The sequence below is a fragment of the Lonchura striata genome, chromosome 20 (assembly GCF_050655825.1).
Source record: "Lonchura striata isolate lonStrDom1 chromosome 20, ASM5065582v1, whole genome shotgun sequence".
In the NCBI taxonomy this organism is placed as follows: domain Eukaryota; kingdom Metazoa; phylum Chordata; class Aves; order Passeriformes; family Estrildidae; genus Lonchura; species Lonchura striata.
This window is the reverse complement of record NC_140722.1, coordinates 10562264-10577730: the sequence shown is the minus strand read 5'-3', so window position 1 is coordinate 10577730 and position 15467 is coordinate 10562264. Positions and strand designations below refer to the sequence as shown.

At 48.3% G+C, this 15467-nt stretch overlaps 1 protein-coding gene across 1 annotated transcript in view; it reads left to right on the top strand.

Annotated features, from left to right (window-relative positions):
• The first annotated feature begins 246 nt into the window (after positions 1-246).
• NTSR1 (neurotensin receptor 1) overlaps positions 247-15467 on the top strand; it is a 56892-nt gene continuing 41671 nt past the window's right edge. Inside the window, exon 1 of the mRNA XM_021553529.4 lies at positions 247-1038. Coding sequence (XP_021409204.1) covers positions 370-1038 — 669 coding nt within the window. The 5' untranslated portion in view covers positions 247-369. The remainder of the gene's footprint in view (positions 1039-15467) is intronic.

Sequence of the window (15467 nt, the reverse complement as noted above, 5' to 3'; positions counted from 1 at the left end):
TCCTGGTGTCCCGGTGTCCCGGTGTGTCCCGGTGTCCCGGTGTGTCCCGGTGTGTCTGTGTCCCGGTGTCCCGGTGTCCCGGTGTGTCCCGGTGTCCCGGTGTGTCCCGCTGTCCCGCTGTCCCGCTGTCCCGCTGTCCCGCTGTCCCGCTGTCCCGCCGCGGCGCGGGGCTCGGCGCAGCGCACGCATCGCTGTGCGGGGGAGCAGGGGAGGAGGGATGGATGCGATGCGGGGCCGCTCGCTCCGAGCGGGGGGCGCGTCTCGCACTCGCACAGGCGCGGCAGCCCCGGGACCGCCGGCTCCTCCCGCCGCATTAAAAGCGGCCAAGTTCCCCGCCGGGGGCAGCGGCGGCTCCGGGCGGCGCCGGGGATGCACCCGAACGCCACGGCCCCGGCCGTGCCCGCCGGGCCGCTGCCGCCGCAGCCCAGCGGCTATGCCAACGCGTCCAACCGCTCCGACCTGCTGCCCAAAGTGCCCGACGAGGAGGACCTGGACGTCAACACCGACATCTACTCCAAAGTGATGGTGACCGTCATCTACTCGGCTCTGTTCTTGGTGGGCACCGTGGGCAACTCCATCACGGCGTACACGCTGGTGAGGAAGAAATCGCTGCAGAACCTGCAGAGCACCGTGCACTACCACCTGGCCAGCCTCGCCTTCTCCGACCTCCTCATCTTCCTCCTCTGCATGCCCATCGAGCTCTACAACTTCATCTGGGTCCATCACCCCTGGGCTTTCGGGGGCGCCGTTTGCAAGGGCTACTACTTCCTCCGGGACGCCTGCACCTATGCCACGGCACTCAACATCGCCAGCCTCAGCGTGGAGCGCTACATGGCCATCTGCCACCCCTTCAAAGCCAAGAGCATCATGTCCCGCAGCCGCACCAAGAAGTTCATCAGCTGCATCTGGATCGCCTCCTTCCTGCTCGCCATCCCCATGGTCTTCACCATGGGGCAGATCTACGGCAAGGACCAGGATCCCGACTCCCTCATCTGCACCGCCATCGTGGACACCTCCACGCTGAAGACGGTCATCCAGGTGAGGGGCCGGGGCACCGGGCAGCCGCCTCCTCCCCCGGCTGGCCAAACTTTGCGGAGCCGGGCGGGGCAGGACGGGGAGGCTGGAGCGGGGTCCGGCTCGGGAATGGGATGTCCCGGGCAGCCCTGACGGGATGCACCGGCCCAGGGTGCGCTCAGGAGGGATTTGTGGGAGTCTCGGCTCCGCTTGCTGTGCCCCTCCTCACACTGAGGAGAGAGACCTTGCAGCGCGGAAAATCCTGCTCCGTGGTTAATCGGGTCCATTCCCGTGCCCGGAGCTTCCCCTGTCCCGGTCCGGAGCTCCCGGTGGCCGATCGTGGCCAGAAACCCCCAAATCTCCACCCTTTCCCTGCATTTTCTGCATCTCCCCCCCCTTCTGCTGGAAAACAGCCAGTAAGTTTAGGCGAAACAAAACCATCTCTCCCCCTCTCCCAGTTCTTTGTGTTGATCCAGAGCCCTTTTCTTCAGCGTAGTGACAGCTCCTAATTTCAGAAAGTTTTGGACACAGGGTATAACATAGGCTTTTGAAAAGGAGCTGCATCGTGGAAGCCAGAGGCTGCTATTTTTGCTTTTTTGGGGAAATCCGTAGCTGGTTTTAGCAGCCCCTCCTGACTTCAGCACTCTCCACACAGTGCTAAATCCAACACGCCCGTGCGTGGAATGGATTTCAGCATCAACACTTGCCGTGCTCCAGTGCTCTGGCGGGTTGAGGCATTTGTTTACTGGAGCATTGAGCTTGAAAAAATGTAAGAGACAGGGAAGGAGGGACAGAAGAGAGCAAGACACCAATCTCCATAGTCCCTTAGCTGCCAGGCTTGCGTGTGATAGCTGCTCAATTTTTTATTTGGAACATGAATTTCAGGGGGGTTAATCAGCGGGCAGTTGGAATTTAAAGCTGCATGTGTACTGAAGTCCCTGGGATGTTGCCACACTTGAAGGGATGGAACTTAAATGGAAATTAATCCGAACCATTCCTTCCCACTAAAAGCAGGTGAGGGTATGTGCATTTAGATTTAAGATCAGAGTCAGTAAATGTTTAGACAAAACTCTGCCAGTTTCCCCTCTGTACTGTTCAAGTAAACCAAAATCAAGCCCTGATAGAAGCCCTGGATTTCCTCTGCATTTTATCATGATCCCTAACTTTCATCTGAGGTGGTGAGGGCTGCATTTCTCCTGTAGATGCCTGGAAGGTTTTGTCAGCGGCAGCCCAGTGTACTTAACCCAAATTCTCTGCTCTCTGAGGAGACTGAGCCATCTGATTTGAGAACAATGGGACTGAAATGCATTATTTCCACTCATCTTCCTTCTAGGATTAAACTGATGCTCGTTGTTACCATGGTAGGGCTAAAAACCAGAGGATTATTTCTCATCCATATCTTTGGAGATTACACTTTAAACAATTCTCAGTGTACCTTAGAGTCTTGCAATTATTCAGGCTATACCTTACCCCATTAGCCAAGTCAGGGGTAGGAAGACATGAATGTATTATGCATATGTGAAGTTCACCTGTGGGTTTTTCCTCATATATATTTAATTAACTAGTGGATTAATTTAAAAGTTAAAAAAGAGAGGCAGCTGTTGGGGGAGAAGGAAGAACCAAACCCCAAACTGTGCCGATCTGTTCCTTCTCCAGTGATCTGGCTGCAGAAGTGCCTTTGCCAAGATGAGAAGGTTGTTTCATGGTTTCACTCCATTCCTCTGAGCACAGGGAAGCATCACACAACGCGAGGCAGGGCCCTGGACAGGGGAGGGCTCTGGAGTGAATAAGCCAAGCAGCTGCAAGTCAGGTTGGAAGTGCGTTAATGGAAACCAGCGCACAGCGTGCGAGCCGGCGCTCCCACGGCCTAAGCTGTGCAGAGGTTTAAAAAAAGACAAATGATGGAAGATCCGGGAGAGAAAGGGCAGTGCTGATGTGCAGCGTGACGTGCAGAGGTCTTGCTGGGTGGCAATCTGGAGCCCTGGTCTTTTGTGGTGGGTTCAAGCTGCTTTAGAGCATCTCTGCATCTCTTTGCATTCATTTGCTGTCTTTAAATTAAGGAGAGCAGTGATGCACTTGCTCGAGCTGGCAGCTCACTTGTAATAAATCACTCAACATATTTCACTCCTATTCCTGTTTGGCAAACTGTCTAAAGCAAACTGGCTTTTTTTTTTTTTTGGAAGCCATTAGTTCTCCAAGTGGTTTTATTTGTTGACTGATTGAAAGAAGTTCAAGTTTTGTCCCAGAACAGGGCATTTAACCATTTCTACCCTGAGAGATCAGTGTGAGCGATGGTTTTACTGGGATCATTACAGGAGAATGATCCTCTCTGAACTGGAACAAGCTTCCTGGAAAAAGCATTTCACAGAATCACAGAATATTCTGAGTTGTAAGGGTCTACTTGATTCTAGTAATTTAACATCTCTGATTTTGAAAACATTCCCCTGTATTTGCTCTGAGTAATCAAATTTTAGTGAACATTCCTGAGTGGAATTAGACTGAATGTGAACAACCAGGATTCCTTGTAAGAATAATGAAAAAGTAATTATTGAAACGACACTCAGGAAATTTGGTTCTTGCACATATTAACTTGCACCACTTAAGCTCCACAACAAGTGTAAGAGGTAATCACTGATATTCTTCTAGCAATTACAAATTGTTCAGGGCAGCACATAATCAGGAAGAGCAGCAGGTGAGACATTCTGCAGGGTGACACTGTCCCCACGATCCCCACCCCAGGCACATCTCACCTCTTGCCATCGAGGCATAAGCCCTGTGTGGCATCTAATATGGAATTCTTAGAACTACCTCCCAGCTTTGCTCGTCACTGTCCTTGCAGCTGCTTTAATCAGCCCATGGATCTGGTTTATTATACATTCTCCATTGCCAAGTTTTCACATTGCTCCTGCCAGTCATAGATGTCTGTTTGGATTTTGGCATCCAGTGGGATCTGGTAGCAGGAGCAAGTCCATTATTGCCACATTATTTAGGTCTAGTAAACTCTTTAGCTGGCATACATCCTCTGAAAAGCACTGTTGCCAGTTTTTAGGTTCTTTTCCCATATAGATTAAACACTTTAAAGCCATAGAAGTAAATTCATGTTTTCCTGGCGCTTCAGCTGGAGGAGGTTTTAAACTCGTTGTGGCAGCAATAGATATGAGAGTTCTGGGGTGGGAAGAGAGGTTTTCCCTGTTCACTTATGAGTCTGTGCCCATGGGGGTGGCTCTGGAACCAACTTCCTCAAAACAGGATCCCACAGAGTGTCCTGATCTACCATGTGCAGCCCTGTGTGCCATTAACATGGCAGAGCCTCAGCCCTGATTTTCAAAAAGTTCTGAATTTTACTGGCCAGATGCAGTGCAAATTGATTTTCCTTCATACCTGTTTTCTGGAGAGGTTCACAGCAGAACCTGGGGAAGAGGGGAAGCTGAAGGAAATACAGTCCTGGTGCACTGTCAGTCCCCGTACACACACACAGCTCCTCGAGCTAAAACCCCAGGATTTCATCTGGGCCTGGACTGGGCACATGTGCCAGTGGAGCTGGGTGTGGGCACCCCAAAATTCACAGGGGAAGATGTTTTCCCACTGGTGTGGCACAGCCTGTGCTTGGATGCTGCAAAAATGTCCCCCAAGTCACAGCAAGTGCCTGCAGAGTGTCTGACACATGCAAATGTTTGATTTGCACGGACAGCTGGTGTGATCCCATTTATTAAACACGTGGCAGCAGGCCCTGCTCCTCCAGGCACTGCCACAGCTCCAGCAGCTCCAAGTTGCTCATTTGTTAGGGCAGCACTTGGGGAGCTCCTCTGGACCTCCTCACCCTTTGGAAGGATCTCTGTTCCGCTGTGGATCTGCTCTGCCCCAGCCCAGCCTGCCTGCCTGCAGCTCACCCATCCCTCCAGAGCCCTCGTTTGTTGTGTTTTATGAAGCCTGCTCACAGTTTGGATGATTTGTAGAGTAAATAACTCTGCACACAAAGCAGCTCTTCGCCCAAGTGGCTCCTCAGCTTTATTTCTGTCTACATTTCTTCATGCAATGCCTTTGAAGGGACCTGCCAAAGAGCCTCAGGTGTGAAGGGAAAGGAAAGGAAGGACCAGGAGTCTTGACATCCATTACCATACTCTCTACACACTCTTCTGAGGTGATGTATTTGATTTCCATTTGTCTGAGAGGCTCACAGAGTTATTAATTCCATGTATGATGTTGCAAACGCTCCCTTACACTTTCCCCTGGTGAGGAGCACCTTGGCAGGGTGGTGGGATGTGCTCACTGCTCTGGTGCTGTGGAAGGCAGGGCTCTGCCCACCCTCAGATCTGTGATGCCAAATAAATAAACATGACAAGCATTTCTCCATATTACATGAAAATAGCAAGCCATAAGCCAAGAGTGAATTCTCTCTCCTGTTTGCTGGCAAATCCTATCCAGGATTAGTCAATAGTCCAGGAATCCTGTGTTTATACTGGTATTGACTAGAGGAATTGAAGTTGATTTCTCTTCCTCAAGTCACAGCTGAAATCCTGCTATGGCTTTTAATTTAGAACAGTGCTGTTCTAAATCACTACCCCAGAGAAGTCCTGGGTGCCACTCACCCCTCACAAATGGCACCTTTGTGGCAGGACTGTGTCCCATCAGATCATGGTGCTGCCACAGCCCCAGGCAGATAAGAAAATGCAGATATTGGTGTGTAAATGTGCCTGGATCCATCCCCACAGTGGTGGAGAGGGACCCCCACCCCAGCAGCAATCCCATCTGTTGTGCTGGGAGCATCCCTAAAAAGCTGCCTTTTTTTCATGGGCTATTCAGGGAACCCAGGGCTTTAACTCAGCATATGCACGACAGCCCAGCCTGCCTAATCCCAGCCCGTTTACACTCTGCTCTGTCTCGCAGCTAGATCTAATTTAAATAAGCTCTTGTGTTCATTGCTTTACATAACCACTTTGCCTGCTGTGTTTTGCCAGTTCTTACATAATTTCTTCTCTTTTTCCCCCCTCAATTGATTTTAATTCCCTTGATTTGTTTTTCCCTCCCCCTTCCCAAGATGTCAGCTGGAGAGATAATAAAAAAATGAGGAAATGTGGCCGATCAATTTAGCTCTGAGGTTTTCCTCTCACCAGCAGCTTGTGAAGGCAGAAGACATGAAGGCAATTTCGTAGTTGCTCATCCCAGAGAAAAAAAAAATCCCAAAACCTTCATCTGCCTTTAATCTTTCAGATCATTTAAAACAGCTATTTAATTGTCATCTCCCTGCTTCCCCCCTCCTTCCCCTTAAAGACTTTCACTCTTGTCTCTGTGCAGCATCTGCTCAACACTCACAGATGGCTTTTTTTTGCTTCCTGACGTTTAGAAACGCTTCTGTGTCCTGCCCGAGGCTGGCAGGATGTGCAGCATCCCCCTGTGGGACACAGGGGTGCCTGGGTGGGGAATTTGGGCTTCCATGGGGTCCCCATTGCTTTCTCCCTGCTGTGAAATTGTCCCTTGCTGAGGGCCATGGGACAGAGTGAGCAAAGGGGACTGGAGGGGCTGGCAGTGTGCTGGGGTCCTGGGCTGACCAGGTGGGAGCTCTGAGCCTTAAGGCAGAGAGCATTAAATGCCAAACCCATCAGCCCCAGAGCTGGCACCCTCCTTTCCCTCACGCTGAGCAGATGAATCTGGGTTTTTACATTCCCAGTCTGTCTGGTTGCTCTCTGCCCTCCAGGACAGGCCACTCTCACCTGCAATGCCCAGCTCACTCATCGTGCTCCAGTGACATCTCCCCCACATTTCCTTCCCATGGACACCTTTTCTTCCATCCAATTGCAAAGTCTCTTAGGTGTGGGATTAAAAAACCCCCAGACATAGGATAATGATGATAAAGCAGTTGAGCTGATGACTTATTAGAAAAAAAAGTACTTGGGTTTAGAAATGGTGGAGTACTAACCCTGCCTGGGAGCACATTTCTGAGCTGAAGTTCATTCTCAGTGTTTTTCTGCACTCACTTGTTTTCTGTGGATGGGAGGAAAATATGAGTGAGACAAGTTTGAATGCCATTATTTGAGTGCCTTGTCTGAAGAGGTCCATCCTCCTCCTCCCTCCCTGGGGTACCAGAAACTCATCACCAGCCTGCTCCTGGCAGGACAGGGGTGCTGTGGCAGGCTGTGCTGTGTGACTCTCAGTCTTTGGGGAGGATGCATCTGCTGGGCTGGAGGAGCTGCTCACCTGCAGGTGGTTTCAGCGTGTGAGGCTGGCTCCTCATCTCCTGTGGCTGTTTCACTTCAATAATTCTCAGTGCAGAGTGCACTGCTGGGCACAGCTCCGTGGGGGCTTTCCCAGGGAGAGAAAGATAAAATGGACAAGGTCTTTGTAGCTGAACCTTTTCCTCTGAGGAAAAGTTCAGTGAGGTTTCTCTGAAGCTTTTGTGTTCTCGTGGGCTAGAGGCAATTGTTAGCTGAAGACAGGAATCAAAGAGATGAGATTTTCCTAGCAGAAATAAAGAAAAAAAAAAAAAAAACAATGAAAAAACGTAAACTTTCATAAAGCCTAATATTTGAAAGGGGAGAAAAAACATCTATTTTATGCAAAATCCTTATGAAAAAGCTGGGAGTAGCTCTGAACTGAAGAGTCATGGGCAGAGCAGGAGGCATGTTCAGAATCCCTAAATCAGGGAGGCAGGGGAGGGGCAGCTGTGCCAGGGCAGTGCCCGTGGCTGTGCTGGCACCTGTAGGGAGCAGCCCCTTGCTGCCAAGGCTCATCCAGGCATGTCCCTGCTGCCTTCCCACCCTGGGCAGCTCTGCCCTGCTGCCAGGCTCAGCCTGGGGTGCTCCTGCTGCCCTGGTCTGCTCTCAGGGCTTTGGGAGGTGTTAGGCAGCCAGGAGCAGCAGTCTCACCCCTTAACCATCCCATTTTCATCCTCCTCCAACCTTGAAAAAAGGGGTTTATCACCTTACCAACTTCACCCACACCTGGGAGCAGGGACCTGCTGCAGACCTGCCAGATGCTCAGCAGACCCCTACTTTTGATCAGGACTCCAAGGAGCTAATTAATACAGTCATTGCAAAGCCACATCCTATTAATTTTAACTTAATCAAGAACAAAGGATGTCTGTGCAGCTGAACTGATCAAATGTGGTCTTAATATGTGGCAGGACTTTTGTACCACCTTGTTCCCTTGGATAATTTGTTTAATAAGTCCATAACTGTTTGAGTATGTTCAATAAGAAATTAATCCACTTTCCTCTCCTATTCAATGATTTTTTTTCAAATCCATCTTATAAAAATGCAGCTCACACAGCTGCTGGCAAAGTTTAACTCATTACTGGCATCACTATTGATTCCTTCTGCAAAGACCTTACCTTTTATTCCCATGGGGGTAATTTATACAGTTTAATATACTCATTTAATTCAAAAAAAAGAAACTCAATCCTTTGAGTTTCCCACATTTCATTTTTTATTGCTGTCAGTCATGGGCTTGTGACACTGTCATACTTGTTCCTTAAATCCAAGTGTGTCAAGTTTGATAAAGCATTGTAGGCAGAAGGATAGGTTTAGACTAATAAAGAGATTATTTGACCTCAAGGTACAATGATGGGGAGCTGTGTATGCCCCTAACACTTAATAGACTGCACTTACTAAGCCAAGGAGCAAACTCTGCCTCAGGCTTGTCTCCCTGACAGCTTGCAGGTTTTTCCTAGCTAATGTAGGATAGAAAATCCCTTGAAAGGGAAACAAGAAAGGGCAGGAATTTGATCAGTAAGTGTCTCAGAGTGCAGCAGTCCAGGAGCTGGGCACATGGCCAGCCTGGCACTCTGAACACAGCCTGGAGACCAAACCATGCCAGGAAAAAAACCCTGTAATACCTGAGGCTCCACGAGGCTGAGAGGAGCTGCAGCAGAGAAAACCACTGAGGAAAAGCAGTAATAAAGTAGCCAAGAAGTTCACTTCTCCTTTGGGATAAGTCCTTTTTTTCCTCCCTTGAAAGTCTAATTGAATTTTCTTTACTCCCATCCCCAGCAGCCCAAGGGGAGGCTCCAGCTCAGCCTCCTGCCTGCTCAGCCTTTATGGAGAAAATACACAGAGTGTGGGGAAGCAAAAGTGTCTACAGCATTTCCAGCACTCATAGAGCTTGGGCTGACACCCTTAACCTCAGAAAACAGGTTAATTTTCCCCAAAAAAAGAGTTTCTGTGGGCAGTGAGATGGAACTTTGCACCACTTTTGTCTTCAGCAAGCCATGCAGATGAAGAGAGCTGCCCTGCCCACTGTTAGCAGCTCTCACCCCTGGGGCTGCAGTCAACAGGGGGACAGTGTTTGACTTAAATATGGCCTTTAATTTATTTATAAATGCATATCCACCACTCAGTATCATATTTAATGCAAATAACATTCACGTGAAATCCCCACTGAGAGGCACATTATGAAGATTAACAGCCTGGCTTTGCTATTACTCTGGCCTATCCACTGTGGATTTGTGCCCTGTGCTTTGTAGGCAAGTGCTGGCAATATTTGAATCCAGAAATCTATATCTAAACCTGCTGTTTTGCAAAAAATCAGTGCCCAAGAGCCTGCTTGTGATTCCATAGACAAAGAAAAGGGCTGGAGGCATGAAAACCTCTGGAAAATGCTGACATCCAGGTGGATAAGCACCTAGAAAAGATATTTTTTCTGGCCACACAATAGGGCATTGGAGAGGGGTGGTATTTTGTTTAACCATATAACCCACTTTTATTTTAAACAGGCTGTCAGGTAAATTAACCTTGCCAAGTTTAAGATGATATTGAATAAATATATTCTCATGCCCTGGAATTATCTGGAGCTGCCTTATTCCTTTGGATCTCTTCTGGTGAATTTGTCAGGTGTAATGCCACGGGCCCAGCACCTCGTTATGGAATTTTTGAGGAGGGTTTGTGTTTGTTTTGGGTCTGTTCCTCCCTCTGTTCACCACTCACAGAGGAGAAATGTGACCAAGATCATGCTGTGAATGTGGCCAAAGCTGTTTGTTACCCCACCAGAGTGATGCCACTTGTCCCCTGTGCCACCACAGAGGCTCTGCCACTGTCACTGCTGCACTTGCTGCTTGCTGAGAGCTTTTCTCCTGTGGCAGAGGGGAAGGGAAACCTCTCCCCTCCTTTCTCCAAGGGGGAGTCAAGCCCTGATGAGGCTCCCAAGGGCAGGGGCTGCTCGAGGGCAGCCTTGGAGGATCAGAATGGAACAACCAGCCCAGCTTTAACTGGACAGAGATCAGTGCAACGGCAGCATGGCCAGAAACACTGCCTGAGCTGACAGCTGTTTTCCAAGAGCATCCTGGAGCCAAGGAAATACCATTTATTCTTTAGTATCTAGCAAGAAAGGGAGTTTGTTTGAAGACAGAGCACTAGCAGCTGCAATAGACATTTTTCTGAGTCAAAGGAAACAGCAGAAGCCTATTAGATCTTGTGTCACTGCTGAATACTCTGCTTGGGAGCAGCAAAAAGCTCAAGGATTTTCCAAATGAGCTCCATTATGGGTGCATTTTCCCTCAGCTCATCACAAGCCAAAGTACGGGGGTGTCACCAACTGTGTGTCCCAGGGCAGTGCTTCCAGTGAGAACAAAACCACAATTAACCAAAGAAAAGAGCTTTTCTAAGAGGCCAGGGCAGAGAGGGTATAAGAACAGCAGAACAGAGAGGCTGTGGCTCCCAGCACCCACTGCCCAAGCTCAGCCCCCAGCCACAAACCCTCCCTGCTGCTCCCAGATCCCAGATCCCACTGGTGCTTCCCACAATGTCCTGTCTCAGCAGGATTTCAGCTTTTTGAGTCCCTGCCCCTCCATTCCCCCTCTGTGGGGTGGTTCCCACTGCACGAGGGGCAGGCTGGCAGCTCAGCAGATGTTTGGAAGGAAATGTTTCACGTTAAAAACAGGGATGGGGCTTGAGGCTAGAGCTGTGCCTGAGGGAGCTGCTCTGCTTTTTTCTAAGGAAGAACAGACCTCTTGCTCAGTGATATCAATGTGAGGGGTCCTGCAGGAAAAGAGAGGGAAGATGAAGCATCCCAGGAGCCATTTAGTTTTGAGAATGAGATGCCAGCTGCATTACTGCTTTGCAATTCTGTCTCTTCCCAGCAAATGAGTCTCCCACCCCTGTCCCTGCCTATCCCAAGCTCCTCTAAAAAAGGGCTAGAGATGTGATCTGCAGGGAATGGCTTTATCAGAGGGGGATGAGGCAGGTCTTTCCTCTTTCCCTTTCATGATTGCCTTTATCTTCTCTCTTGCCCCTGTTACCAATGGAGCTACGGCAGGAAATACTGTTACAAATACAGTGAACACCAGAAATAAAGCTTGCTGGCGTCTTCCTTACTTTAAGAAGAGTGTTTGGGAAAGGAAAAATCACTGGTCGTACCCCAGAGGTTTTCTCACATCATGTAGTGCTGTGCTAAACTTCATCCCTTAAATATTGCCCAGGCAAAAGCTGCTCTTAAGGGCCCTCAGGAGCTGCCCCCTCATTTTCAGCTTATATCTCTGTGCTCTTGCATAAACCACCTTCAAATAATGTTTCTGCTTTCTGCTTCAAAGGTTGCTATTTTTCCCCATGAAATAATGGAAAAAAAATTTTAAACTCATCAACTATTTAGGGGAAAAATGCAATTTACTCACTTTCAATTAAAAGAAAACACCCAAAGCAATAAAAAAACCATTGGCAGCCTGTGAGAAGTAGAAGCAGAGAGGCAAGGGCAAAAACAGGGCAAGAAATGACAGTTTTATAAACCTCCTGCTGGGAAGGGATAGAAGAGGTCTTTGTGCCTGCAAAACAAAACTGTTTTTTCTGCAAAGCAGCTATTGACTGGGGCTCTACAACTGCAGCTGGAGCTGCACGCAGCAGCCACACGCCTGCAAACACCCTGACTTCCTCCCCACTGAATTCAGAAGAGACAGCCAATGCTTTCCCTTGGTGCTCCAGATGGGAGCCGTGCTCTCAAATCCAATTAAAAACCCTTAAAACATTCCAGGTGATTTTTCAGGAGAAGGAGTTAACTCGGGTGATTTGCCAGGCTCCCTTTTTTCCCCCCATTTTCTTTAATTTCATGGGGCTGCAGCAGCGTGGCTGTGCCAGGTGCCCTTTGCTGGGGCTGCAGTGCCTGATTTTCCACGTGGGTTTGCACCAACACCTTTCCTGAGGCTCATGGCAGCAGAGAGGAGTTTGCTGCAAAGGCCACGTGCATCGATCGGGCTGTGGAGATTATCCTGACTTGTGACCTGTGGGTACTGCTGAGACAAGATTCAAGCACAGCTGAAAATCTTCTGGGCATTAATTCCATTCCAGCACTGGGCTTCTTTCCTCTTTAGGAGGCTGGTCCACACCTCAGTTCCTTACATTTTGGAAGGTCAGCCTCTGCTCCCTGGCAGTGAGTGATAGGACGAGGTGAAACAGCCTCAAATTGCACCAGGGGAGGGTCAGCTTGGATGCCAGGAAAAATTTCCATGCTGAGTGGCTAGGCAATGATGATTCTATGAAAACCTTAACAGCTAGCAGATTTCCCTCTATTTCTGTCCTACAAATTTCACAAATTTCCAAGCACACTTGGAAAATCTGCTCGTGCCCTTTGGAGCCATCACGTGGACCAACCCCATCCTCCTCTCCAGATCCAGCACCCTCCAGCCTGTGGCTGGAGCCTCTCAGATCAGCACCTCAGCAGCAGGGAAACCACTCAGGTGGAGAAAGTCTTTCTGCCTGGCTGCCTTCGCTTAAAAACAGACAGCAGTCCCAAACTGGGGGTTGAGGTGGGGAAAAGCTGCTTTTCTTCCTCCCAGCTGGGTGATCCCAACACTTGGGAATCTCCCAGGAATGGGTTTGGCAATCAAAGACCTCTTCACCAGTGGTGAATCATAGAATCACAGGATGGTTTTAGTTGCAAGGGACCTAAAGACCATCTCATTCCAACCCCCTGCTGGGGACAGGGACACATTCCACTAGACCAAGTCACTCCAAACCCTGTCCAACCTGGCCTTGGGTGCTGCTGTGCCCAGCATCCCAAGAGGCTGATTGGGAGAAAATTCCCCAATCCTTTCTGAGAATGAACTTGATGAAAATTATTACCAGCAAACATCAAGAAAAAAGCCTTGAAAAATTACTTTCCAGGCTGTGGCAGTGGTTGTTTTGACAGAGTTTTGATGCCTTCATTCAATATTCCATTGAAGCTTTGCTGGAGATAAGTGATCTCATAGAAAACAGGGCTTTTGTGTCTGGTCACAAAGAATGATTTGCAAAGACTGCTGAGGGAGTAGAGTACTTATCCAGAGAGACAAGAATTTCAGTTGAAAATAATCATGGCTTTTTCATTTATAATTCTAGCTGCAACTTGTCAGAAACCTGCCTCCATCCAAGATGATTGGGCTGGAAATGGGGCAAACCAGTGATAAAATATGGACTGGTTACCCCTAATAAAACAGCTTATTCCAAGACTTACTCACAAAATGCTTCCAGCTTCTCCTCCTGCTCACAACATGGTGTGCAACAAAACCTGGGATGTTTTTAGGAGCACATGGTTGAGGCAGTAATGTGGATGGGAAGTGGAGCTGCTGCCCTGCCAGCCTCTCACAGCTGTTGGGTGAAGTTTTTTGCTTAAGTTGTTTTAAGGTGAACGAGACAAACTTGCCTGGAGCACCAGCACCAAGCCCAGCAAAAAGTGGACTGATTAAATAAACAGAGCTCTCCCTGTTATTAGTGCTGTTTAGATAACTTTGAAATGCTTATTTTTCAAAGTAAATGAATTACATAACTCTTTTCCCTATTTTTGGCTCAAGAAGGAGTCAGTGAATTTTCTGTTTCAGAGTAGAACATTTGTGCTTTTCCCCATGATTCAGGGAAGAGTTTTTAGTCTGAAACTGGTGTGTGGATGATTCACAGTGACACATTTTGTGTTGGCAGCAGGCCCCGCCTTGAAAATCTCAATGCACCGTGTGGTCTGGGCTGTGTCTCCCCAAAATTTGGGCTTGAAGATGAACTGAGTCTGGGGGAACCAGGCTGAACCCTGGACAACACCAGAGTGCAAGCTGGCATCAGAGTTGTTCTGTGACAGCCTTGCTTGTCAGAACAGATCCTTACACTTGTGAAAAGTTTCATGAGTTATTTTACTTCCAGTTTTCCCTTTCTTTTGTTCTACTTTCCATCATGGTTTACACGTTCTCCTCCATTTTTGATGCTTTCTGGGCATCTTTAGGTTTGTAGCTCTGAGGCACTTTTTTCTTCTTTCTGTTTAAAGTAAAACAGGCAGGGTTGGAGTATGGACTGAGTCTGCTTCCCAGAAGGCTGTCCTTGTGCACTGAAAGGAAAATAATTCCCCACCCTAACTGTCCCTGGCTTCCATCACTGAAAGTGAGAAGAGATGGAATGGTGCAAAAAGTGTTGTGGAAACTGTGCTGTGTAACTCTCCCTTTAGTGTGTGATCCATCAAAATAATTACATGTGGCTCAGGAGCCTCAGACTGCTGCAACAATGGCATTCTCCTGCAGCTTTTCTATTTCCATCTAATTAAAATGTTATTGTTTCCTTCATGTTAGTTTGCACTTTAAATAAGGAGATAAGAGATTGGCTGATTGGTAACTTATTCTCTGTGTGAGTAAAGATCAGCACTAATCACCCTGTCACACTTGTGCTTTTCTTTATGCATCTCAGACATCAAATTGCAAAAGAAGGGGAGAAAGAGGCTGGGGTTTGATGACACTGATGTATTTCCTCTGCTGGGTGTCAGGAAGGGAAGGTGACATATCCTTGCCCACTGCTTGGGTAGTCTGTCTGCATGAGGTGTATTTTGAGGAGTGGAGGAATGTTCATCCCAAAACACAGCTCTGCTTTGGAATTTAATGTGCTTCCATCTCCTCTTGCCTTTAATTTTTGCCGTGTTTTATCACCTCCTCATTGTGTCAAGAGAGGGCAGGCAGGAGAGCAAGGCTCGGCATGTGTGGAAACATCAATACTGGAAACATAAATTGAAATCATCTCCATTAAAACATGGTGCAGCTCAGCAGCACCTCAGAGCATTGGTTTGCTCCCCAAACTGCCAGGATGCAGCTGGGACCATCCCCACCAGCCTGGGGAGGCTCAGCAGCTCAGGCTCCACCAGCCCTCCCCACTCTGGCCACAAAGTCCCTCGGGCAAGTGGTGATGCTCGAGGAGCTTTGGGCACATGAGGTGTGAGACCCAGCCCAGCTGGGGATGGAGGGGGGTTGAGCTGGGATCTGCCTCTTGCCCTGTTTTTTTTTAAAGATTTAAAGTTCCTTTAAAAGTTTTCTATACCTTCTGATGTTTATATATTTCTACTGGAGCTCTCACGTGCTGTTTGTGTACATAATGATTGTTTTGCATTCTTTGTGGGAGGGGAGAATTGATGGACTGTTGCTTTGACTAGTGTGGTTGGAGAGGTGGCAATTCCATCCTCCAATCCAGTCACTTTTGAAATTCTATATATTGTGAGGTCAGAAATAAAAGTTACTTCCTTTTGCTCTTTTG